Source organism: Equus caballus, chromosome 31 (genome assembly GCF_041296265.1).
Source record: "Equus caballus isolate H_3958 breed thoroughbred chromosome 31, TB-T2T, whole genome shotgun sequence".
NCBI lineage: Eukaryota > Metazoa > Chordata > Mammalia > Perissodactyla > Equidae > Equus > Equus caballus.
In genome coordinates, this window is record NC_091714.1 from 16,297,651 (window position 1) to 16,323,600 (window position 25,950).

Below are 25,950 nucleotides of genomic sequence, written 5' to 3' on the forward strand. Positions count from 1 at the left end.
GCCCCTTCACATAGGCAAGCTGGTAGGCATGGCAGAGTGAGTAGACAGACCTCATAATCAAAACTCTTTCTTCCCCTTTAGCAAGGTGATTCAGACACAGAGACTCAGGAAGCATTTATGGAGCACCAATATTTACGAGGCAATTATCTGTTACTTCACAGGACTTCATACTTGGTAGTTACTTAACGTTGAACCAAAGCATCTTTTCTGAAGACCTGCTAGGCACTGGAGACCTCAGGTAAGGGTTCTGGAGAACAGCTACATTTAAAATATTTTTAATTTGGAAATACAAATCCACAAGAAGTTGCAAAAAAAAGTACAAGGAGATCTCTTATATCCTTCACCCAGTTTCCCTGGAGTGGTAACATTTTACAAACTATAGTAAAGTAACAAACCAGGAAATTGACATCAGTCTAGCCCACAGAGTACATTTAAACTTCATCAGTCTGAAGGACAGTTGCATCCTGGTTGAGAAGGGCATAAAAACAAAGAGAAGAAATAAAAAGGAGATGTACAGGTGATGAAGAAAATCACCAACGTCATGTCATCTGATGTTACTTTGAAATTTGCCTTTGTACTAGCCATGAGGAAAAGATATTAAGCACATAAATTATATAAATAAGACGCTCCCTGAAAAAAGGACTTAAAAGAATTTTTTTTCAGAGACTGAGCTTAACAACTGTAATCAAATTAACCTGTTTTCCAAATCATCTGTAGATATGAAGACATATTAATGAAGTCAGCCTCTGAAAGAGGTGAACCCTAAAAAAAGTGAGAGGTGGGGCTGGCCCGGTGGCATAGTGGTTAAGTTCGCATGCTCTGTTTTGGCAGCCCAGGGTTCGCGGGTTTGGATCCCGGGTGCAGACTTAGTACCCGTCATCAAGCCAGACTGTGGTGGCATCCCACATAAAATAGAGGAAGATTGGCACAGATGTTAGCTCAGGGCCAATCTTCCTCAAAAAAAAAAAAAAAAGTAAGAGGTGAATCCAAGATTTGATATACACAGATCCTAACCCTGCTCAAACACACATACAATCTGCCACAACTGTCATGAAAGAATAAACAAGAAGCTTCAAAACCTTCTATATTGCCCTGCCTGGAGTGGCTTATAGGAGGTAACTGGATCTTGTTACATTTCCCCCACTAATCTTTAGAAGTCCTCATTCCTATATTTGCTATAAATTAGTCTTATTATTAGTCTTTAAAGGTTCCCTTGAGCACACTGTTTTCTTTTCTTTTTTTTTTTTTTTAGGAAGATTAGCCCTGAGCTAACATCTGTTGCCAATCCTCCTCTTTTTGCTGAGGAAGATTGGCCCTGAGCTAACATCCGTGCCCATCTTCGTCTATTTTATGTGTGGGACGCCTGCCACAGCATGGCTTGATGAGCCATTTGCATGTCTGCACCCGGGATCTGAACCGGTGAACCCCAGGCCACGAAAGCAGAATGTGCAAACTTAACCACTTACCCACTGTGCCATCAGGCTGGCCCCTCTGTTTTCTTATATATATATGTATTTGGAAATATTAAAACTAAATATTTCAATGAGCTGGAATAGGTAAGGCTTTATTTACTCTGTATCTCATTTCCATAATATATAGTCAGGTTAGGGAGTCAAATCATTAACATGGAAACAACTTTCTTAACTAACAATCATCTTTCAAAATTGGTACAACAAAGAGAGTTCACAGCTGACCTCCTGGTTTGATGCATGCGCCAATGTTTGGCCTTTAGCCATAACACTAAAAAAAACAAGCAGCCCACCAGTAGAACACAATGTTCAAAGCTTCTAAGAAGCACATTCTCCAGGTCTATCAGAAAGGACTAGAACTACTCCCCAGGCAGGTGACGATGTGGTGACATTTCTGATTGTTCACCGTAAGAAATCTGCCCTGGTATTAGGAAAGAAAACACAGCATTTCCCCGCTGCACGGTGGGGAGCTGTCTGCGGCAGTCAGCCCCAGCGAGGCCGGCCAGCGTAAACAGATGTTCCAAGGGGTGGAGAAGCCAAACCCTGCCCCAGCCGTACACAGAGAGCTGACGACCCCCACTGGGGTCCCCTGAATTCTGAAAGACCAAGCAGAATCTGGCAAAGGCACCCCTCTTCCAGGGCCAGCCCTGGGAAAGATTCTGAAACAGGGGAAGGTTGTCCTGGACCACACTGGCGCCACCTCCCCCATCCCCAGGCCCCCCCCACCCCACGACCCACGTCCCAGTTGAGTGTCCGGAAACCTCCCCATCCTCCTCCCCCTGCCCGCCCAGGACTCCCTCCTTCAAAGCCTGGTGCCCTCAGCCCCAGCCAACCTGCCCCAGGCAGACAGCCAGAGAGTGTGAGCCAGACTCCAAGTCCAGTGCTCTCTCCACTGTCTACAGCAGGTCAAACTGGTCCATAGGTCTAAGGAGTTGATAATTCCCTACTTTATCCATTTTTTGAAGAAGAAGAAGTTTAGCCCTGAGCTAACTACTGCCAATCCTCCTCTTTTTGCTGAGGAAGACTGGCCTTGAGCTAACATCCATGCCCATCTTCCTCTACTTTATATGTGGGACACCTACCACAGCATGGCTTTTGCCAAGCGGGGCCATGTCCACACCCGGGATCCGAACCGGTGAACCCGGGGCCGCCAAAGCAGAACGTTCAAACTTAACCACTGTGCCACCAGACCAGTCCCAATCCATTTTTGTTTTAAGCTCAAGGATTTAGAAATTGCTTGTAATGCTTACTTTTCAGAATCAAAGGATCACATATATTCTATTTTGGCTCCTGGAGAAATTTTAAAGATTTTAAAAAATTTTTTTCCTTTTTCTCCCCAAAGTCCCCCGTTACATAGTTGTATATTCTTCATTGTGGGTCCTTCTAGTTGTGGCATGTGGGATGCTGCCTCAGCGTGGTTTGATGAGCAGTGCCATGTCTGCGCCCAGGATTCGAACCAACGAAACACTGGGCCGCCTGCAGCGGAGCACACGAACTTAACCACTCGGCCACGGGGCCAGCCCCTCCTGGAGAAATTTTAAAATGCTTAAAAGTATTCCTATATTTAAAAGTACTTCTGATAATAACTTATAGTTTCTAATCAATCTTTAGCAAAATGTAGCACAGTGTGTATATATATCTATATACGAGTATGTGTGTGTATATGTACACATATGTGTGTATGTGTGTATATATATATAAAATTTAGAGCCATCAAAATAATCAAAATCAAGGAATTTTTCATTGGCCACAGCATAATTTTTGCATATTTTTCTTGTAATTCAAAAGTAATTTCTTTCTTTGAAATGTAACAAGTTCTGCTATTGAAGAGATGACACATGAAGAGACAACCACCTCTGTAACAGTTTTCAAATTTGATTTCTAACCACCCCCCAGAACACCAGCACTGGACTCAGCCTCATGCACACAAAGAATACTTTTAAAGAATACTTACCTTGAGACCCTCTTCCTCTGCACAGACGATTTCTTAGATCTCTGGAGTTAAAAGTGCTCGTAAAATTACACTCGTGAATCAGTTATTCATCTTTCAAATTCTGGCTGGCTCGAGATCCCTTTCGTGCATTTAGCATAGAGATGCAGTTGTTCAGAAACACACCCACAGAGTGAGATCAATGGGGTTGACGAAAAACAGGCCCTTGGAACAAGCGTTAATGCATCCCCAGGAAGGGAGATGTGTGTGTGCATTTGTGTGTGTGTGTGTAACTAGATATTCAAAGTGTTTAGAGCAAGATTAACAAGTGTCTAAATGTCATCTTCTGATTTCAAATTAAAAACTGCAGGTTTTATTCCAGAGCTGGCAGCCTGCCATCACTGCAGGCCTTGAAGTGGCTCAGGGCTTTCAGGAGAAGGGAAAAAGACTTCCTCCGCAGAGCCCGCCACTTCTCCCGCAGGCGGCATTACTGATGGGCTCTCGGTTTTAGCATGAATTCCACTGCCAGACTTCCTAGACTTTCAACTCCAACTATCAAAGAAATGATTTAAAGGCTAGATAGACTTCTAAAAATATTTACAGAGGGAAGACATTCTAGAATATTCTCTGTGATCTAAACTCTTCCTCATCACGATCTTGATATATAGCCAGGGCTTTTGACATGATGTTAGGCTGATAACCAGCTTTCTGTACACTGTGCATAACTTGCGTAAAGAGTGCCCCAGGTTCACTTGACTAGTTGTGAAAGAGGCCAAGAAAATGATAAATTAACATTTTTTTAAGGTGAAGCTTCTGAATTTGTTATCTGAATGCTTCCCTCTTCCCCTTGCTTCCTGACTACTGTGCCTTAATTTAGTACACTTGGTCACTCTGTGGATATTTTCACAAAAAATTGCCCTCCATTCATTTTGTTTCAAGAAAACATTGATAACCAGATACAGCTCATCTTAGAAACTTTAGGGTCAAACCTCCGGAAAATGACAATAACGAACACTTGAGCACTCATGTTTATTAGGCACTGTCTCATTCAGTCCTCATAAGACTCCGATTATCCCCATTTCAAGAATGGACAATGTGAGGCTTAGGCAAGCGATATAACAAGTCCCAAGTCACGCAACTGGTAAGCACAAGAGTCAGGATTCTATCCAGATCTGCTTCCTCTGCTGCGGGTGTTCTTAAACACTGCCCTGTACTTGAAAACTTCAAGGAAAGAGGAATCAGCAGTTTTCTCTATACAGAAGAAATACTTTCTGCAGTCTAGGATCCTACTCTGTAGAAGAGAGATATTTCTAGTGCCATTTTCTGCCCCCTTATCTCAAACTAAGACCAACTAAAGGCAACTAAGTATCTAAAAACCAAGGACAATGTGCTGTATTTGCAGCTTTTAACAAGTCTTGCAAAATTATCAAATACGAAAGATTACACTTGGAAAAACATCAAGCTAAACTCAAGTTCTGGAAGCATAAGGCATTGAATAACCTCTCTGTAAAGAAAATGGAAACAGGATCGATTTCCAAGTAGGACAGATATTGTTCTCCGGAATGCAAACTTGCTGCTGAATCTCACCATGGAGCGAAAGGCTTGTAAACTTCTGAAAAAATAAGGTTTACATGGAAACGAAAACACAACAGGAACTCCAATAAAGAGAGCAACAGATGCTACGTGTCTTCCCAATTCTCTTAAAAGCTGTTGTTGGCTATCAAAATGTCAACGTAGGAATAGTAAAATCCAATGATGCTAGTAGTCCGGGGGAAATGCTTACGCTGAAGTTTTTAAACTTTGGTTTTGCAAAAATTTGCTAGTGTAGAAGATTGATAGAAGATGACCTATACGGATAAGGCAGCTCCAGTTACTAGGAATAACTAGAATACATCTAAAAGATGGGAGTCACGCAGTCATGAGGACCACCTACTAATAACTAATAATGATAGCTAACACTTATTGAGTCCTTACTGTGTACTAGGTACCATTTTTAAACTTAAAAAAAAATTAACTCATTTAATTCTCACGACAACCCTAAAAGGTAGATTACTACCATCCCTCTTTTGCACTTGAGAAAAATGAGGCACTGAGAGATGAAGCAACTCTCAAAGTTATATAACTAGTGAGTGGTAAGGCTGGTATTTGAACTAGTCCAACTCTGGACCTCAAACTCTCCTCTGCCTGCTACAGTGACTCTCTGGAGCAGAGTCCTGCCTACAGACAGGGACCATCCTGCATAACTGAACCGATAGTGGATAGAAAACAGGAAGTTCTGCCATGTTCCTTTCGCAAAGGCTCTTATAAACTAGACTTGTGATGCCTCCCTCTGAATGATTCACTGCCCAGTTAGAGATGACAGCCCCAGGTAAACCATCAGAACCACGAAGCAAGATGCAGATGGGGGAAGCAATAACTACATACAGAGCAATACCGGTTTGGTAGGGAAGAACTTCTAAACTCTTGTATGATAGGGCCTCCATTTTCTTGAAGTGTTATTTCAATTTTTACCATTTACCCTGCCTCTCAAGCTAGTCACAAGCTCCCTGAAATCTTGACCTGGGCCACTTGGCTCTGTGCAAAGGAGAAGCTCTATAGAAGCTGTTGCATGACTTCCATGTGCTCTGGATGCCTCCCACAGAGCCTGAGCACCGAGCTGGCACTTCATGGAAGTGATGCGTGAAGATGTGAGGACAGAGGGGGTGAGAAGGCAGCCAAACATTCGCGAACAAAGCCATGGCGGTTGTGAAGAGATGGAACTCATGGGGAGTGGTTGGTCTGAACCAAGGAACTGTGCTGGAGTGTGACCAAACAGAGTCGTTACTGATGCGGGACCTCAGTCTACCCGGGGGACTTCAGAGATTATTCCATAGGCAATTTGGATCACTGGCTGATGACACAGGGGAGGAAGGAATCTGCCAAGGGCTTTGTTTGCTGACACAAGAGCTTCCAAGTCCCAGAGTTAGAATGATCAGAGAGAGAGAAGCCAAAAGTCGAGAAGCAATTTCCAGGAAAGGAGGAGACAGTGATTAAGTCACACATTTTGTTTATTTATTTTTAAGATGCTGAATGGTAGGCTGCCAGTATACAAATACATACATCCTTACACTACTCTGTCAAAGCAGATAGAAACAGAAAGACTGACAGAGAGACAGTGAACCACACAAATCCATCTCTGGGCCTTAGGCCGGTGAGCTCTGGAGAAGCTTCCACAAGTTTCCACCACTCCTTTTTCAGAAGGACTCAGGTCCCAAGCCCAGAGTGAGGAAGAATAATCAGGCAGAGAAGGCCCTGTGCAGTGGAGCACAGAGATGGGAGCAGGCGGTTGGAGCTGACAATGCTTAGGATTGAATCGGCTTGTAAAATCATTATTACTTGTGTGAACCAGGGTCAGTTGCTGAACTGCTTTGGGTCTTAGTTGCCTCATGTGTAAAATGGGGACAATTTAGCACTTGCTACAGATTGCGGAGAGGATGAAATGAGATAAAGCGTATAAAGCATTTAGCCACATGTCCCTGTACATAGACTTTCTAACTTGGGTTTTCTTAGATTCTGTATTTGTCTATTGGGCATCCGTTAACTATAGGACCAAACTAACAGCCCAAGTTGTTGGCATCTCCCCTGTGATCCAGAGCCCACAGTCTGAATCACCTCCTTATCTAATGCTCATGCACCAAACCAATATTTCCCCTGCCCTACTCACCCCAGGGCCAGGTACCAGACAGCCCCTAGGCCCCAAGCCCTGCTGGAATCACTCACACTAGCCAACCCTAAGCTGCTTGCCCTGCCCTGCCCTGCCTTGCATGAGCAACCCCTGGAAATCCCAATAACAGCTCAGTCTAGGCTCTCCTCTCACTCCTTTCTGCCTCCTTGATCCACACTGGTACTTCCCCATGTGGCCCTGCGTGGCATGCCATGCCCCTCCTCTTGGGAAACATAAGTACTAAAAATCCTTCAGTGGCCTTAGTCTCTGCGTGTTGTCACTCAGTCATCTCAATAAATTAAAATCCCATGGGTACAATCATTGACATAACAGAGCTAACAAACAATAGCCACAATGACTTTTAACTAGGTCATAAAATAGAATCAGTTAAGTTTACACCTCTTCTATCCATCCTTCCTCTCTATCTTTACGGTCACTTTCATAGTTATTTATTTTTTTTTAAGATTTTATTTTATTTCCTTTTTGTCCCCAAAGTCCCCAGTACATAGTTGTATATTCTTCGTTGTGAGTCCTTCTAGTTGTGGCATGTGGGACGCTGCCTCAGCGTGGTTTGATGAGCAGTGCCATGTCCACGCCCAGGATTCGAACCAACGAAACACTGGGCCGCCCGCAGCGGAGCGCGCGAACTTAACCACTCGGCCACAGGGCCAGCCCCTCATAGTTTTGGCCTGAATCACTGCAATGATCTCTTTACTATATCTTGCTAAATTCATCTCCTTTCTCCTCAAACCATCTTTTCACATAGCTATCTTCTAAAACTCAGGATGTAGTTACCCTCTTCCAGGAAAGCTTGATACAGTTCTCTATGGCCAACAGATCAAGTCCAAGCTCCTTACCTTGGCAATCAGGTCTTCGAGGGTCTGGCCCAGAACTGCAGCCATACTGGACAAGTCAGCATTCCCCAAAACCAAAACACCCTTTGCTTTCCGTATCTCTGTGCCTTTTTCATACTAGTGCCTGCCTCGGACGCTCTTCCCACTGTTCTCTAAACACAGAAATCACCGAGGCACTAAGGGCCTCTGAATTTGCTTACAGGCTATAATTGTCCCTGACAATGAACTAAATTAATTAACTAAATTAATTTCAAGTCTTCAGTTTGACTTAGTAGAACCTTCATGACTTAAATAAGTCTGAAAGTGTAACAAGAGCAAATACTTACTTTCTATTAGCCCTAAATGCAGAGTGGAAATCATCTTCAATGGGTGGGAAGGCACAATTCAAGTTCTACTTACCTGCAAAACTCGATACTGTCTCTTAAAATTAATCATTTCTTCCTCCAATATCCGTTTAGCACTTATTTAATTCTATCTATTCATATTATATTCATTGTATGTCTTTACATTCGTTTTCTCTGGATCACAAACACTTTTTTGAGGTCAAGGATAAGCCTTAGACAGATCTTAAAAGTTGTCACCATGAGGGAAGAAATTCTTTAACTATGTATGGTGATAGACGTTAACTAGACTTATTGTGGTGATCATTTTGCAATATATGCAAATATTGAATCATTATGTTGCACACCTGAAACTAATATATGTCACATGTCAATTATACGTCAATAAAAAAAAAGGATAAGTCTTATTGACTCTTTTATCATTCCAGTTTGCCCACTTGTCTTACACACAGCAGCTGCTCGGTGAATATTTATTGACTCATGAGCCCTGTGATTATTCTAATTAAAATAAGCGGCTCTTATCAAATAGTAATTACATGGTTAGTTATGGGGAAATATGGGAAAAGGGTTATAAAAGTCATGTAAGCTGAGTAAAATTAGTATAGGTCAGAGTGTAAGAGTCTATTAAATTCCACCAGAAAACAGTGACTGATGTAGTTAATTATTTTAAAGCATTACTGTCATATTTAGTCATTACCATTAATTATAAAATGGGATTAATATTAATTTTGGTTTACAAAGATAAAATACTTTTAGTTTATAAACACATCATACACCAAGCTGTGATGTGCAACTTCTCAGTGTTCATTTTGCCCATGTTTGAAGAGGCCATATATGGGGTAAGGTTAAAAATTCCAGTTGGGGGGCCGGCCTGGTGGTGTAGCAGTTAAGTTCGCACGTTCCGCTTTGGCGGCCTGGGGTTCGCTGGTTCTGATCCCGGGTGTGGATGTGGAACGGCTTGGCAAGCCATGCTCTGGCAGGCGTCCCACATATAAAATAGAGGAAGATGGGTACAGATATTAGCTCAGGGCTGGTCTTCCTCAGCAAAAATGAGGAGGATTGGCAGCAGATGTTAGCTCAGGGCTAATCTTCCTTAAGAGAAAAAAGAAAAAGAAAAAATTCCAGTTGGGATTTACAGAAGCCCACACAGGCTCCTTGAGACTGCTCCCAGTCCTAAAGAAGGAAATGGGCCATGTCTTGGTTGGACAGGAAACCAGCTCCATCGCGGGTCCCTGTTCCTTCAAGTCTAGGCTAGAACTGAATAAGGAAATCAGGTTTGAGTAGAACTCAGGCATATTCTCTTTAACGGTGATCTGAAACTTGTCTCAGGTCCCCCACAAATATTTGGTGGTTCGCTGACTTTATCACCTGACTTTTCTCCCAGCATAATTGTTGAAAAAGAAGCTTGGCTGAGATTTACAGCTCCCTGTTCTCTCTAGGTGGGTGGCTGGGCTTGGGGAAGAAAGAGAACCATTCCAGTGACACAAGGAGAAGCTGTTCCCAGCAGACAAATGAAGGAAATGGTGGTTGAGAAAGAATCTTAAAAATGACTCAAAGATGATTACAGGCTGTCACTGGGAAATGAGGAAGGAAGGGCTTTCTTTTCGACTACAGGGTGTACAGCTCCTCAGTCAGAAATTATTATTTTATATTTAAGCCAATGGTAATCTGTATGCCTTTGAAATGGGAAAAGCAATAATAACTTAAGTACGTGGTGCCACTGACGAAGCATCAAGATAGATTACACAGACTAGATATGAAAGCAGGCTCCTCACGTTAGAACATCTTGCATTTCATGTTTCTGAAGTCACTGCTATCAAATAGTGGTTGAGCGTCTGCTCTGCGTAGAACCCTGGGCATGGTGGAGTTAGGGAGTATCAAGCCACAGAGCCCGAACTAGACTCATCATCTAGGTAGGAGGAACGACCACAGGGAAAGTGAACCACAGCTGCCGCACATACTAAGCTGAAAATGAGCGACACAACCAAGCCTTCTGTGTGTTCACAGGAGCATCACTGAAGGAGAAGAGAATTTCTGAAATAGCACACGCCCCAAAATGAATGTGAGTCTGCTCCACAAAGCAAATAAGTTCATTGCAAGTCACAATTTGCAGATGCTGTTCTTGACTTGATTTTGAGAAAGTGGGCGGGGCAACCATCTATAGCAAAGATATCCTTCGATGATTTGCGAGGCCTAATCAAGGGCTTTATTTTGCATTCTGCATTCTTTCTCTCACATCACTGCTTTTGAAAATAGTCAAAGCACAATAAGAGCCTGTTTTCAGGATGCTGAATGGTGGGCTGCCCATGTATATAACAAATACATGCATCCTTTATTTGGACAGAACTGGAGGAAACATAGTTACATTTTATATTTAAGGACGAAAACTGTGAATCACCCCATCCATCTTTGCTTCAGTTTCCTTACTCCAGAGAGGTGTAAAAGGGCTTCTTGAAGATGTAGCAGCTTCTGTTTCAGCCTGACTGCTCCCAGTTCCTGAGCCCAGCACTGAGAAAGAATAACCAGGTAGCAGGGCCCAGAGCGGCTATGAGTTGGAAAGACTTGTCTCAAGTCACACTGCTTAGCAGCTAGAACATTTCAATTACCCTCAATAAACAACACCGCCAAATATTCACTAAAGGCAGCTTTAGTCCCATGTCACAGGGAAATATTTATAGATTATGTAAAATATGTCCTTTTGATATTTAGTGATTAAAACAAGTGCAACTATAAATTTTTATGTCAAAAGAAAATATCTGTGCTCCAGAGAATAAAGAACTAAGGCATAAAGACGATCTTCTTTTTTATTTAAGATCTCTTTCCTGGCACTTAAAAGTAAAACCTTAAAAACCATTCATCTGTCCATCTCAGGAGAAATTTGTTGAATAAGTACTCTAGGCCAGGACCTGGACTAGGCATTAGGGACAAAAAAAATTCTTAAAAAGATTAATCTATGGCTCCTGCCTTTAAAGGATTAACTGAAAACAAATACCTTCTTAAGACTCTCTTCCTACTTTAAATAACTTACATATAAAAATACAGGTAGTCTGAAAAATACCCAAAAATACCTTCATGACAAGGTTAGAAATTAAGGTATATTTAAGGGAGGGAGAATAAAACAGAAGAGAATTAAGACACTATGCTTCCAGCCATAGAAAGGAATGAGGCTCTGGTACAAGCTATGGATGAATCTAGAAAACATTATGTTAAATGAAATAAGCCAGATACAAAGGGACAAAGACTGTATGACTCTACTTATATGAAATATCTAGAATAGGCAAATTGATGGAGACAGAAAGTAGATTAGAGGTTACGAAAGGTGAGGGCAGGGGAAAATGGGGAGTTATTGCTTAATGGGTACAGAGTTTCTGTGTGGGGTGATGAAGAAGTTTTGGGAAAAGATAGGGATGGTCACACAAAATTCTGAGTGTAATTAGTGCCGCTGAAGTGTACACTTAAAAATGGTTAACAGGACACATTTTATCTTATTTGTATTTTACCACAACTTAAAAAAATGAATATGTAATAAACCAGAACCCACTGAATTGGACCCTTTAAATGGGTGAATTGTATGGCATATAAACTATATCTCAATAAAACTGTTAAAAAACCCACCATCCCTTACATGTTAGCATATTACTTTGTCATCCTGTAAAGCTCTGAATATTGTTAAATAAAGGTTCCAGGAGCAGAACTGGGTGACCAATGTTTAAAATACTATGATTCATACTTCTCCCTGAATGCCTAGGTTTTATAAATAATCACGAATCTTTTTGGCAGTTTAGAACACAGGAGCGCCTTCGAGCTTTGGCATATCTGGTTATGGAACTAATTTACTATCTTGCAATGAATACCTATCAAACCGTTTTCAAAATAATCTCTTGGCTTGATCCTTCTTGAGTACACTCAGCCTGAAAAGCATGGCTGGAAAGTACCGTCAGAACAAAACAAATGACAACATTTAGCTTTGACACCTCTCGAGAGCAAGTTACCTATAGATGAGAGCAGGCCAGCATCTAGAAAAATGCCTGGCACATGTTGGCTTTCTGTACATATCTGTTGATATGAAAGAAGAGTTGCATTTACTGCTTAGGAAACTGTCAGGGCTCTGGGTCAGATAAAAGCATTTTGAGGAGCAGCGGGCCAGCTCAGAAAGCCCCTGGGAGCTGACAGTTTCTGGGCTCATCCTTGCTTCCTCTGCTGGCTCTGTGCTTCTCCCACAGGCCAATCACCAGCAAGACCAAAGCATTCCCTTCTAATAAGTACCATTAAGCAGTCCAAGGTCTAGACAGAACAGAATGAGGTCATCAGGTACGGCAGAAAGTATTCCATTTCAATGAAAATTTGTTTCACAAAAGGCCACAGTAACCTCTTGAATGAAGCGAACAGGACAGCTGCATTTCTATCCCTAGTTCTACTGTTGCCTGAAAACAACAGTAACAAAACAGAAAATAAAAATAATTAATGGCGAAACCCAGAAGCTAACTCCTTCTACCGTTTCTCACATCAGAGATAACAAAGTAATATGATTTAGACTAGAATTTGCCGAAAGCTGGTAAACCTCTTCTATCCCATAGTCAAACTCAAATAACAGAACAAGGATTACACCTTAAAAGAAAAGCTTTTGAAGGAAAAGAAGGTGGGAATAATGATCTTTTACCGTGTGGCTACTGAAGGTACCCATGTCTTTGACTAGGCAAGGAGGAAATAAAGCTCGTGGAAGTGAGTTAGCCATAATTATAATAATCTGAGGGGAAAAAAGCTCTAGATTTGTCAATTCTATTTGAAGGAGGGGAAGAACTTGTAAGCTCATTCTCACCCACCTGAACCCTTTCAAAAAAGTTATACAGTCACAGCAAAGGGTCACAAACATACCCCGAATCCGAATTCCACCTTGGCTCTGTGGAAGCAGCAGCTTGGATTCGGCCCTTCGAGGAGAGCTTCGATTTCTCCAGCCCCTGACCAGAGCCCCCACCATCGTTGCTGACAGCATGCTCCCCAGGCAGCCGTGGCCCCGCTGGGCGACGGGGAGGGGGAGCCCTGTCAGGCTGCCACCGTCAGAAGAATCATGTCCACCTGGGATGAGGTGCTACACCCAAGGCAGACAGGTCCGGGCGGTTCCACCCACCCTTGTCCTCCACCCACATTCTCATCCTTGTCTTGTTAGTCCTCTCTCAGGAGGCCCAGGGAAAGTCTGAGAGGCAGACGAGAAAAAGCAGACAGCAGCAGAAATAAAAATGACGATATGAAGAGTCAAAAATAGCAGAGGATGGTCAATATCACCGGAGTGCCAATCTCCTATAGAGAAGAGCTTTTTCTTTTGATTCTTCATTTTTCACTCCAAGAAGTCAAGTCTAATTTTTCAACATTTCAAAATGACTGCATGTATGGGAGTGGGCTGGGGCATGTACCTATGTCTCTATTTCTCTTTTCCCAGCCTATTTTACCTCCTAAATTGGAACAGCTTTTGGGCCACTGTTTTTCCAAAGAGAATCATTCTTCTAGATAAACAGGATTTGTTGACAATATATGAAAAGTATTTCTAATTCTCTGAGTATTCACAAAATTCAGGTTTTGTGGATGACAAAAGTTAATTAAGGGATTTAATAAAAATTTACAATCATGTAAACTCTCAAAGGTTCTTAAAAACAAATCGATTCCAAGGGCCTAATTCTCTCCTCTCTCCTGCTGAGCTGGCTGGAGTTGCCTCATAGGGAGTAGGTGGGACCTGAGTCTCAGTCATATAGTATATTGCTCACACGTGCCCCCTAATGGTCAGATGCCAGGTGCACATTGGTTAAAGACCAATGATTGCATTAAAGCTAGGGGAGGGGCAAGTGGTAGAAAGTTCTAGAATCCCTTGGTTATCTCTCTATGCAACATTCATTCAGCCTGGGTAGTACTAGGATTGAATTAACTGTAGGCAGCCTGAGAGGTTATGGTGTTATTTACTGTCCTTATGACATTTATGATTACACAGATGGAATGATCCATACCTGATTTCACTCTTTTTCTCCCTTCTCTGGTTATACTTTATTTAACAAGATCGAAGTTGTTTTTGCAGGAGGCAGGCAAATTCCCCAAATCTCTCCAAATTCATCACTTTTTTTTTAAAGCCTACAGTTTACTAAAAAGTAGCAGTTTTGAGGAGACACACTTTACATTTAGTTGAAATTTTCCTCCTTTGCTCATTATTTTGATATTTCCAAAATTTAGAAAAACTTTAGTATCATCGCAGATGGAGGGAAAATAGAAAGGAAGGATGGGAATTTGAAGTGGTACGAAAGTAGGAAGCTGCTGGCTCTACGCCCTCTGCATCCCAACCTCAGGGCGGGGTTCAGGCTCGCATCCGGGCACAGTGTGCCATCATGGGGGGCAGCATTGGCTGAGAGCTTCAAGCCCCATTCCTCCTGGCAGTGTGAAGGAGAGGGGGTTCCCTGTGCCATGGGCAGCTCCTGCCACTGGGCTGAGCTGGGCTCTTATGGGCTTCGCGGAGAGCTGCTCAGGGACAATGCTATCTGCCCTTTAGGGAAAAAGGCAAAGAGGTCTTCAATGGTCTCTCAGTCCCTGTGACCCTGAGAGTCACAAAGAAAGGCTGAACCTGCCTTCTGCTGGGGACACTCCCTCTGGGAGTGGGGAGGCATCGGGGGGACAGCAGGGCAGCCAGGCACTCGAGCCTGGGATCTGGTTTCCGCTGGGAGGTAAGGGATTAAGCAGGGGTCTTGAGGATGGTCCAGGGTCACAGTCAGGGGACAGAATCAGGATGCGGGAACACGGTGTATGCCTTTACTTTGAATCATCTCTCTTAGGAACCCTGTGTCCAACTGCAGGAAATTGACTGGACCAGGGATGAGGCATGGCAGAGATTCCAGGAGAATCTGCTGGTCTCTTCTCCACCCTAGACCCCTCGGAATCCCCACATTTCACTTGCATGTGATTTGGTAAGGCAGCTGCTTCCTGTCCCTTCCACCCCACAAAGAATGGCTCCATCTTTGCTTCCGATGTCTCAGGCCCCGGAGACTCAAAGCTCAGGCTTCCCAGCATCAAGCACTCTGTTGTGCTTAGTTGGCTGGTTGTAGCAGGTGGACGCTCAGTCTCCAAGGTTTTCCCTCCAAGGTTTTCCCAACAGGAAGCTGAGCAATGGCCATGACTGCTGTGGGAAACGTGGTCAGGAAGAGGAAGAAGGGTAATGTCCTGCCTGTGCAGGTCAACCCCACCCTTCCCAATTCATCCACATACACTTCCTCCAGGAGACCCACCATCGGCCGAGCGCACTCTTCCACCAGGACACAAAGGGAAACAGCTTAACCGAGAGCACATGAGGTCATCTCCCCCCAAATCAGTTTATTATAAGACACCCTCCCCCTCCACTCATGAAAAGGGACCCACTGAGGAAGGAAACACACTTTTTCTTTAGACAGGATATCTAGAAAACCAGCATCACGCAGAAGGCTTTTTACAGGCCAACAGGGCTGACAACAAACTTCAGTTCACAGATGTTTGCTTCCGATTTCCTATGGTGACTATGAGTTACCAACTATTCTGTGAATTTCATAAACACAAATACTGTCCCCATTCACCCTTTGGAAAGGGGAGGGCTGAATCGGGCCATTTGCTTCTTCGGAATCTCTTAGGACCTGTCATGGTTCTGGGCACCTAGCAAACGCTGATTGTACAAAGGCATGTCGAGCTGTAATGATGTGGTTGTCAGCTATTAAAAGGTGCATGAAGCCATCAGAACTAAGTATGACTTCCATCTCTGTAACAAATATGACCTCCTACTCTTACTTCGGGAAGGAGCTGTTGGGGTGGAGGGTGGGGCTGTGTGCGGGGGATTTCCTCTCCACTCCTGATACTTTTTTCCATCCGGGTGGGGTTCCAGGAGCTCCTGGTCTCTCTTCGACCCCTCGCACAGACTTCGCCAGGAGGCGGGGATCAGGAATCAGGTCGGTGAGTGGAGAAGGGAAAACTGGGCAGGCGTAATCTAGCCCCTCTCTTTGGCTGGTCTGGCAGAGAGCTGCTCACAGGAGGCACATGTGTTGCTCTACTTCTCAATGCCATGAGGGTGATGTACGCAAAATCCGCTCCTGTATGGGGAGGACTGTTGAGAGCACGGAAAAGCTTCTGATTCTGAGTTTAGCATTAGGATGCCCACCTGCTCACAGATATAAGGCACGATCTCCAATGTCAGCTTTATCACCGATGAAGGTAAGAGGTTAGTCTTACTCCTTTGTTTCAAATTCTAAAATTGGTTCAGAATCCGAGTGGGAGGAGAGGGTCTTTACTGCCCATGAGCAGTGGACTGGCTCATGGACGTGGCGTTTGGGGAACAAAATAAGTCCTGAGGACTGATGCTGCTGGAAGATGCCATACTAAGTGTGGGCCATTCATGTTGATTCAGCGATTTACAGCAAACTGTTTTGTGCCACAGTTAGCTTTCACAGGCATGCAGCTGGTGTTGTTGGTGACTTAGTGAGCAGCTTTAAAGCTTCTCCACGTACAACTTTTGCTTTGCCAGCTGATTCAGCTTAGATGACTTTGCCCACAAGTGAGAGGCTCGTTCCAGAGTGTCAGACCTCTAAGCATCAGGCCGTCACAAGCAGCACTCAGGTCTCACCCCCTAAGCAGACGGCTGAGTGGCCTCAGCAAGTGCAGGTCAGCCCAACACCAGGGGCCATTAGGAGGCAGGCCACCACTGCTTGACCTTGACCTACACAGGTGCAGCATTTCTGAAGCAGGTGTATTGAGGCAAAGAGTCAACAATAGGAAAAGGAGAGTCTTTGTATGTACAGGCCTTTTAGACATCAAGCATGGAACAATACTGCCAGGCAGCAAACTCTGAATGCACTGCCAAGGAGGCTGTGGCTTCAGATGATTATTGCCAGGCCCATCCAGACAGCTGCTCCGAATTCCATTCTGCATCTGAGGCCAAGAGGAAATTGAGGAGGGGCAAAATTTGGATTTAGGTGGCTCATCCCCAGGTTGGAGAGTCTCCCCAACTACAGGGCCTCAAGTTGACCCTAGAGCTCCTGGTTCTCTCTCTCAGGTACCACTGAGACTCTGCTCTGGACTTGGCAACGGTCTTTGGGTCAAAGTTTTGCATTTAGGGAATATAGCTGTGCACAGCTACCTGCTCCAGGGGATGGGAAATGAAAACCTGTTTTCTAAATTCGGAGGGCGTGGAGCCATTTCTCTTTGCATAGTTCTCAACATGAAGAACGTGGAGGAAATTCTAGAAAGCTTTTAAAAAAAGAAAATGAAAAGAAATGATGATGCTCTACCATCATTTCTTTCCTCCAAGTGATAACCACAACCCAAGCTGAACTGTTCCGAAGTGGATGCTGTACAGAACTCAACCAGGCATACACTGGCTCCTATCCGCCGTATTGACAGTCCTCAGCGCTATAGTGCTCACACAGGGGGAAAATATCAACACATGCGTGGTTTCTGCTAGTATAAATTAATCCCTGAAAACTTACTTGTAAATTCATATAGAATTTGGATTCACTCAGACACAAGCAGATCTTGCTGTCCAGAGATGTTTATTAATCGCCAAAGGTATCTCTTCTCTATCTGCCTACGGGGGGGCGGGGGGGAATGTCCTCCAACCCGCCCATCGAAGACGACTTTCCTGGATTCTCCCTGTGTCCAACTCCTCCAGCAGCAGCTCTTCTCTTCAAGGGTAAAAATCACAAGTGGGCTATCTGTACTCACCATCTTCATCTCTTCTCCAACTCACTCCAATCTAGTTTTCCCCTCACCTTCCCCAACCGTCAAAACAGCCTTGTAGGATGATGGTGTTTAATCCAAGAGGTATTTATCAGCCTCTTTCTCATATAACTTCTTGGCAGTGTCTGGCACTTGGGGCCTCTCCCTTCTTCTTGAAGCACTGTTTTCTCTTGGGGACCATATTATCTTGGTTTTCCTCCTACTTATAATGACATTCCTTTTCAGTCTTTGCAAGACTCCAATGACTCATTTCGATCTTTGGCCCAAACATCTGAGCACCAGCCCAGTGTATCCAAGTGACTATTTGATACCTCAAACTTTGAGGTTTCACAGGAAACTGAAACGTAATATACCCAAAATGAAACGCGATCTTCCTCCCAAACCTGGTTCTCCTTCAGTGAATGCCACCATTTTCGTGGATATACCAGCCACAAATTTTGGAGCCACCCTTTCCACCTTCACCCCAGATATTCAAATGCTTACCACCTCCAGTCATTTTTCTTTTTTTGCTTTTTCTCCCCAAACCCCCCTCCCCCAGGACATAGTTGTATATTTTAGTTGTGGGTCCTTCGAGTTGTGGCATGTGGGACGCCGCCTCAACGTGGTCTGACGAGCGGTGCCATGTCCGCGCCCAGGTTCCGAACCAGCGAAACCCTAGGCCACCAAAGCAGAGTGCGAGAACTTAACCACTCGGCCACCGGGCTGGCCCCTCATTTTTATTTTTAACTCCCTTTCAAACGTCACTCACTTTTCTCCATCTCTGCCCTGGTCATCTTCAACTGTACTAGTATAATATTCTCTTAAACCTTCCCTGGAGGACTCAGGACTATTACACCACAAACTTTTCAAATTGTAAATCTGATGCCACCTCACCCTTACATCAACTGAAAATTCTTCCATGCCTTTTCAATTCTTTGAGGACAATGAGCAAATCTTTAACATGTTCTCCAACGCCTCACACGTGCCCGTCCTGCCTCCTTGCTGACTTACTGGCCTTCTCTCTGGGGCCACTCCAGACTCAATACTCTTCTCTAAGTTTTTCCAGGGAGTCATGGTCTCTCCATATTGCTCTTCTGCCATGAACAACCTGCCACCCCAGCTATGGCTAATCGGCCAGATCTCAGTTCAGTCACCACCTCCTCAAGGCAATGCCTATGTTTTTCCTTTCTAGCATTTATAATTTGCAATGAATATTTGGTTTATAGTCATCCCCCCCACTTAGTCTACTCTGTAATATTGACGAAGGTGGGGGGCCATGTGTTTTTGGTCTACAGGAAATCCCAGAGCCCGGAACAGTGCCTGGCACATAGTACATACTCAGTGAATACTTGTTGAATGAATGAAGAATAACTACGGTGCCCTGAGGACTCTAGAATAATTAGTGTGCATAAGAGTTCTATCATGGCTGTGGTAATTTTTTAAAACATGCTATCATTATAATTAGATACTAAGTTCTGTGAAGAAAGCAGCCCATAATTATAAATCATTCCCATGGGAAAATATGGTCTACTTTATAAAACCTACTTTATTTGATGGATTCTTCAAAGAGAGCATGTGGTGAAAGTAGGCTGCCCATATTTATCTTCTATTTTGATTTAAGAGTCACATAATTGAGAACGATATTAGCTGTGGGTTTTTATATATGGCCTTTGTTATGTTGAGGGACTTTCCTTCTATATGCATTTTATTTAGAGCTTCTATCATAAATGGATGATGTATCTTGTCAAACGCTTTCTCTGCATCTATTGAGATGATCATGTGATTTTTAGTATTCATTTTGTTAATGTGGTGTATCACATTGATTGATTTCCAGATGTTGAACCATCCCTGCATGCCTGGAATAAATTCCACTTGATCATGGTGTATGATCTTTTTAATGTATTGTTGTATTTGATTTGCTAGTATTCTGTTGAGGATTTTTGCATCAATGTTCATTAGTGATATTGGCGTGCAATTTTTTTTGTTTGTGATGTCCTTGTCTGGTTTTGGAATCAGGGTGACGGTGGCTTCGTAGAATGAGTTAGGAAGCTTACCCTCTCTTCAATTTTTTGGAAGAGTTTGAGAAGGATAGGGATTAAATCTTCTTTAAATGTTTGGTAGAATTCACCAGGGAAGCCGTCTGGTCCTGGACTTTTACTTTTTGGGAGGTTTTTGTTTATTGTTTTGATCTCCCTACTGGTGACTGGTTTGATCTCCTTACTGGTGACGGGTCTATTCAAATTCTCTATTTCTTCTTGAATCAGTTTTGGAAGGTTGTATGACTCTAAGAATTTATCCACTTCTTCTAGATTATCCAATTTGTTGGTGTATAGCTTTTCATAGTATTCTCTTATAATCTTTTGTATCTCTGAGGTGTCTGTTGTAATTTCTCCTCTTTCACTTCTGATTTTATTTACTTGAGGCTTCTCTCTTCTTTTCTTGGTGAGTCTAGCTAAAGGTTTGTCAATTTTGTTTATCTTTTGAAAGAACCAGCTCTTGGTCTCATTGGCTTTTTTCTATGTTTTTTTTTTTAGTCTCTATTTCATTTATTTCTGCTCTGATTTTTATTATTTCCTTCCTTCTACTGACTTTGGGCTTTGTTGGTTATTTTTCCAGTTCTAGGAAAAACTGAAAGCTATCCCTCTAAGAACAGGAAGCAGACAAGGATGCCCACTTTGACCGCTCTTATTTAACATAGCATTGCAAGTCTTAACCAGAGCAATCAGGCAAGAAAAAGAAATAAAAGGGATCCAAATTGGAAAGGAAGAAATGAAACTGTCACTATATGCAGATGATGTGATTTTATCTATAGAAGACCCTAAAGAATCCACTAAAAAACTTTTAGAAATAATAAATGAATACAGTAAAGTGGCAGGATACAAAACTAACATACAGGGGCCAGCTCAGTGGTATAGTGGTTAAGTTTGCACGATCCGCTTTGGCAGCCTGGGGTTTGAGGGTTCGGATTCTGGGCACGAACCTAGCCATGCTGTGGCAGTGTCCCACGCACAAAATAGGGGAAAATTGCCACAGATGTTAGCTCAGGGACAATCTTCCTTAAGCAAAAAAAGGAAGATTGGCAACAGACATTAGCTTAGGATCAATCTTCCTCACTAAAAATAAATAAATAAACAAAATCAACATACAAAAATCAGTTGTGTTTCTATACACTAGCAACAAAGTAGCAGAAAGAGAAATTAAGAATATAATCCCATTTACAACTGCAACGACAAGAATAAAATACCTAGGAATAAACTTAACCAAAGAGGTGAAAGATCTGTACACTGAGAACTATAAAACATTGTTGAAAGAAATTGAAGAAGACACAAAGAAATGGAAAGATATTCCGTGCTCCTGGATTGGAAGAATTAACATAGTTAAAATGTCCATACTTCCTAAGCAATCTACAGATTCAATGCAATCCTGATCAAAGTTCCAACAACATTTTTCACAGAAATAGAACAAAGAATCCTAAAATTTATATGGAACAACGAAAGATCCTGGATAGCCAAAGGAATCCTGAGAAAAAAGAACAAAGCTGGAGGCATCACACTCCCTGATTTCAAAATATACTACAAAGCCATAGTAACCAAAACAGCATGGTACTGGCACAAAAACAGACACACAGATCAATGGAACAGACTCAAGAGCCCAGGAATAAAGCCACATATCTCTGGACAGCTAATTTTCGACAAGGGAGCCAAGAACATACAATGGAGAAAGGAGAGTCTCTTCAATAAATGGTGTTGGGAAAACTAGACAGCCACACGCAAAAGAATGAAAGCAGACCATATCATACACCATACAAAAAAAATTAACTCAAAATGGATTAAAGATTTGAATGTGAGACCTGAAACCATGAAACTTCTAAAAGAAAACATAGGCAGTACACTCTTCGACATCGGTCTTAGCAGCATATTTTCAAGTACCATGTCTGATTAGGCAAGGAAAGCAACAGGAAAAATAAACAAATGGGACTGCATCAAACTAAAAAGTTTCTGCACAGCAAAGGAAACCATCAACGAAAGGAAAAGACAACCTAACAACTGAGAGAAGATATTTGCAAACCATCTATGAGATAAGGGGTTAATATCCAAAATATACAAAGAACTCATACATCTCAACAACAAAACAACTAATAACCCAATTAAAAAATGGGCAAAAGATCTGAACAGATATTTTTCCAAAGAAGATATACAGATGGCCAACAGGCACATGAAAGGACATTCAACATCATTAACCATCAGGGAAATGCAAATCAAAACTACAATGAGATATCACTTCACTCCTATCAGAATGGCTAAAATTAACAAGACAGGAAATAACAAGTGTTGGAGAGGATGTGGAGAGAAGGGAACCTTCGTACACTGCTGGTGGGAGTGCAAACTGGTGCAGCCACTATGGAAAACAGTATAGAGATTTCTCAAAAAATTGGGAATAGAACTACCATATAATCCAGCTATTCCACTGCTGGGTATTTATGCAAAGAACACGAAAACATGATTGTGTAAAGATACTTGCACCCCTATGTTCATTGCAGCGTTATTCACAATAGCCAGGACTTGGAAGCAACCTAGATGCCCCTCAAGGGACGAATGGATAAGGAAGATATGGTACATATACACAATGGAATACTACTCAGCCATAAGAAACGATGAAATCCGGCCATTTGTGACAACACAGACGGACCTTCAGGGTATTATGCCAGGCGAAGTAAGTCAGGGGAGGAAGTCAAATACTGTATGATCTCACTCATAAGTAGAAGATAAAAACCACCACAATCACATAGAGACAGAGATTGGATTGGTGGTTGCCAGAGGGGAAGGGGGAGGGAGGAGTGGGTGCATAGGCACATGTGTGGTGATGGATTATAATTAGTCTTTGGGTGGTGAACATAAGAAAAATTTTTTTAAAAAAATGAGTCACATCTTCTGTGCCCCCAGAAATTCTATCTTTTATCGCCGAACATAGCCAGAAAGCTGAAGAAATTTAACAAATGACTAAACATCTCTCTGCAGCTTAGTATTCATTATAAGATTAAAATCTAGGTGAAATATATTAAAAACTGTTAAACTTGCACTTTACGAAAAACACAGCAACTCAAAGTAAAAGAAGGCAATGGGGCTTCCCATGCCAAACCCTTGACAGACTGTAAGAAGGATTCCCACATTTACTTTCTCCTCCACGTCAAAGTAAGGCAAGGCTCCATGGCTGTGCCACCTTCAGTTACAGATGCAATTTAACAAGAATTTAACATACTGATTTTGAAAAAATTATTCATTGATATTTTTGTCCTTTCATTTTTTTCAGGGATTTATTATCTATCTTCTCAGAAATGAAAGGTAATGTGTTTAGACTGATTTCCACTTTTCAATGATTAGTATTTAGAGATATCAGGATTTAAAAACTGCAATATCAATGTTAACCATTATGATAAAACCCAGGTTTTCTAACCATATTTAAAAGGCACCTAGAAATGCTTTGTCTTTACTTTACATACTCAGTCATTCGCTCATGGATGGTTAGAACAGATTCCCAAGAAAACCTCAACCTTTGGCAGTTGGAAATTACCAACTGCTTTAGCAAAACCTTTGTTATTTGTAATTCCACCCTGAAACCTGAACCCCATAAAATCGTACAACTCTTTATTAGATTGGTGCAGAACCTTAAACCAAAGAATGTGCCAACATTTTTCTCTCTTTTTAAAGGACTAAAAAGAGTGGATTAATTACAAGGCGCTGATTGACCTGGATTAGTCGTTATCCCCATCTGAACAAAATTAATTCCTACCACTTACATCAATTAGATTGGGTCAAGATGGGTAATTCAGGCTGAACCTAATATAAAAACTTGTTTACCAAGGCATCTGAAGTTAATATGGATTATTTCTGCTGTGGAATAATTCTTGTTTATACATGGGGATTTATTAATGGCATAAGGAGGTAGACTTTTCTATGGCCACTTTATAAAACTATTAGGGCTTGTTCAGGCACTGCTGAAATTAGGTTTTCATTCAGAACCGTTTGAAATCATCTGACTAGCATAAGTGGGGAAATATATTCATCTTTTTTGATACATTTTGTCTTCAAGTATCAGATATTACTCATACCAACATTTAAGGGGTCACAAATGCTATTTACATTAAAGACAGGGGAAGACGTTGAAAAGACCTTATGAGGCTTCCCTCTTCACTCTTGCTGAAAATACTCGATATCAGACTCTTTAATTAATAACAGTTGGCTAACTAGATTTTCTAGCTAGTGGAGTTTGGGCAATCTCGGAGAGGAGTACCTTTAACCAGGTCACCTCCTTGTAGTGACCTCCCTTCCACCTCCCAATCGTCTAAACCTCTCCCTTGATGCCATTGGAGGCATCTCCCTCACCCCCTTCCTCTCCTGCTGTGGTCGTTGAAGGCTCCAGAATCTGGCAGTCCCAGAAATCTGTTTCTTGTTTCTGCAGACAGCAAGGAAGTAAGCATAGAAATACAATTCTTATACATAATTTTAAATGGTTGTAGCTACTAATACAGTATAAAAGATAGTATTTCCATTAAGCATAGTAGGGATTAAGCAAGCTAATAGGTTTTGCCCAAAGTTAAATGGAAAACAGACTATTCAGACATCAGGCGTCAGAATTTAGCATTTCTAAAGAAGTTAGAAATAGACAGGATGATATATGAGTTGAGTCCAGAATTAAAAACAGGGATAAATAGGAGTTGGCCAGCCTGGAGTTGCGCGATGGCGTGGGGAGCGGGTATAGGCAGCGCCATGTGCAACGACCTATGGTCCCTATTTGGGGGAACGACAAGCAAAGCAGTAAGGCAGAAACTATGGGGTGTGCGTGTGCGTGTGTGTGGGCAGGTGTTGTAAGGAGGGGGAGAAACAAGAGACAAGACTATCCTGGTAAGCAGGAACCAGGCTACAAAGGAGCTTATATATCTTAACAAAGAGTTTGACTTTCTCTTGAAGCAATGAGAAGATTTTGAAAATCAAGGAGTGCCACGATTTGATCTATGTTTTGAAAAGAAGACTCTCCATGACGCTGGAAAACAGCGGAAGTAAGAATGCAAGTAGGCAGATAACGACTAGCTAGGAAAGAGCTGATGGTAGCCTGGATAATGGCAGCTGAAGTGAGGATGCGTATGGCTGGGGAACTGATTAGACGGGGCGGGGTGTGGAGGAGAGGAGGTGGCAGGGGGCTGGCTAAGGCCTGTGATGTAGGCTCTTGGGGGCCGGTGTGCCATTCACTCACTGGGAGAGGAGTAGAAGAGCAGAGGAGTTTTGGTTGTGGGCTGGTGGGTGACTCAGGAAAATAATGACTTCCCCATCGTTAGACATTTAGGCCACCACTAGTATTTTTTTCCCTATTATAATCAATCTTTTGAAAACATTTTTGAACACGCGCTATTTCAGTGCCTTTGAATTGCACTAGATTCCCCTTCAGATTAGAATTTATCTCCTCCATCTCCACTTCTATAGCTTCTAACACTGCACTTGCTCAATAAATGCCTGCCTCACGACATCCTTGGGGTAAATTGCCAGGGAGAGCACTGCAGGCTTACAGAGTCAGACTTTAATAATTCTTATCATATACTGCCAGGTTTTCTCCAAAAAGATCAAATCAATTTACATTGTCAACAAGAATGCATGAGTATATCCCTTTTCTCTAAAACCTTTCCAGTGATGATATTTTGATATTTGATATTTATTCACTTGGTTGGCGTAAAATGTTTTCATTTTAAAATTTATTTAAGTTGACTATATCTTCAGATTTGGTTTTTTATTTGTTTTCTTTGGGTAAAATAGTTGGCTGTCTCCTTGGACCACTTATCCAATTCAATTTGACATTGAACTCACATTTATATAAACTCATATGTATGTATTATCAAGTCTCTAATTTCTGCTATGCATATTCTCTCATTTTGTTGCTTTCATCCCATTTTAGC

General features: G+C 42.3%; 1 protein-coding gene across 4 annotated transcripts in view; it reads right to left on the reverse strand.

Annotated features, from left to right (window-relative positions):
* Window positions 1-25,950, reverse strand: part of PLEKHG1 (pleckstrin homology and RhoGEF domain containing G1) — a 222,976-nt gene that overhangs the window by 116,068 nt on the left and 80,958 nt on the right. Inside the window, exon 1 of one of the 4 annotated variants that reach the window (XM_070256537.1) lies at window positions 13,173-13,493. The exons of the other annotated variants lie outside the window; for them this stretch is intronic. Within the exon in view, the coding sequence (XP_070112638.1) occupies window positions 13,173-13,290 (118 nt within the window). The 5' untranslated portion in view covers window positions 13,291-13,493. Of the gene's footprint in view, window positions 1-13,172; window positions 13,494-25,950 lie in introns of those variants that run through there. 4 annotated transcript variants of the gene reach the window in all.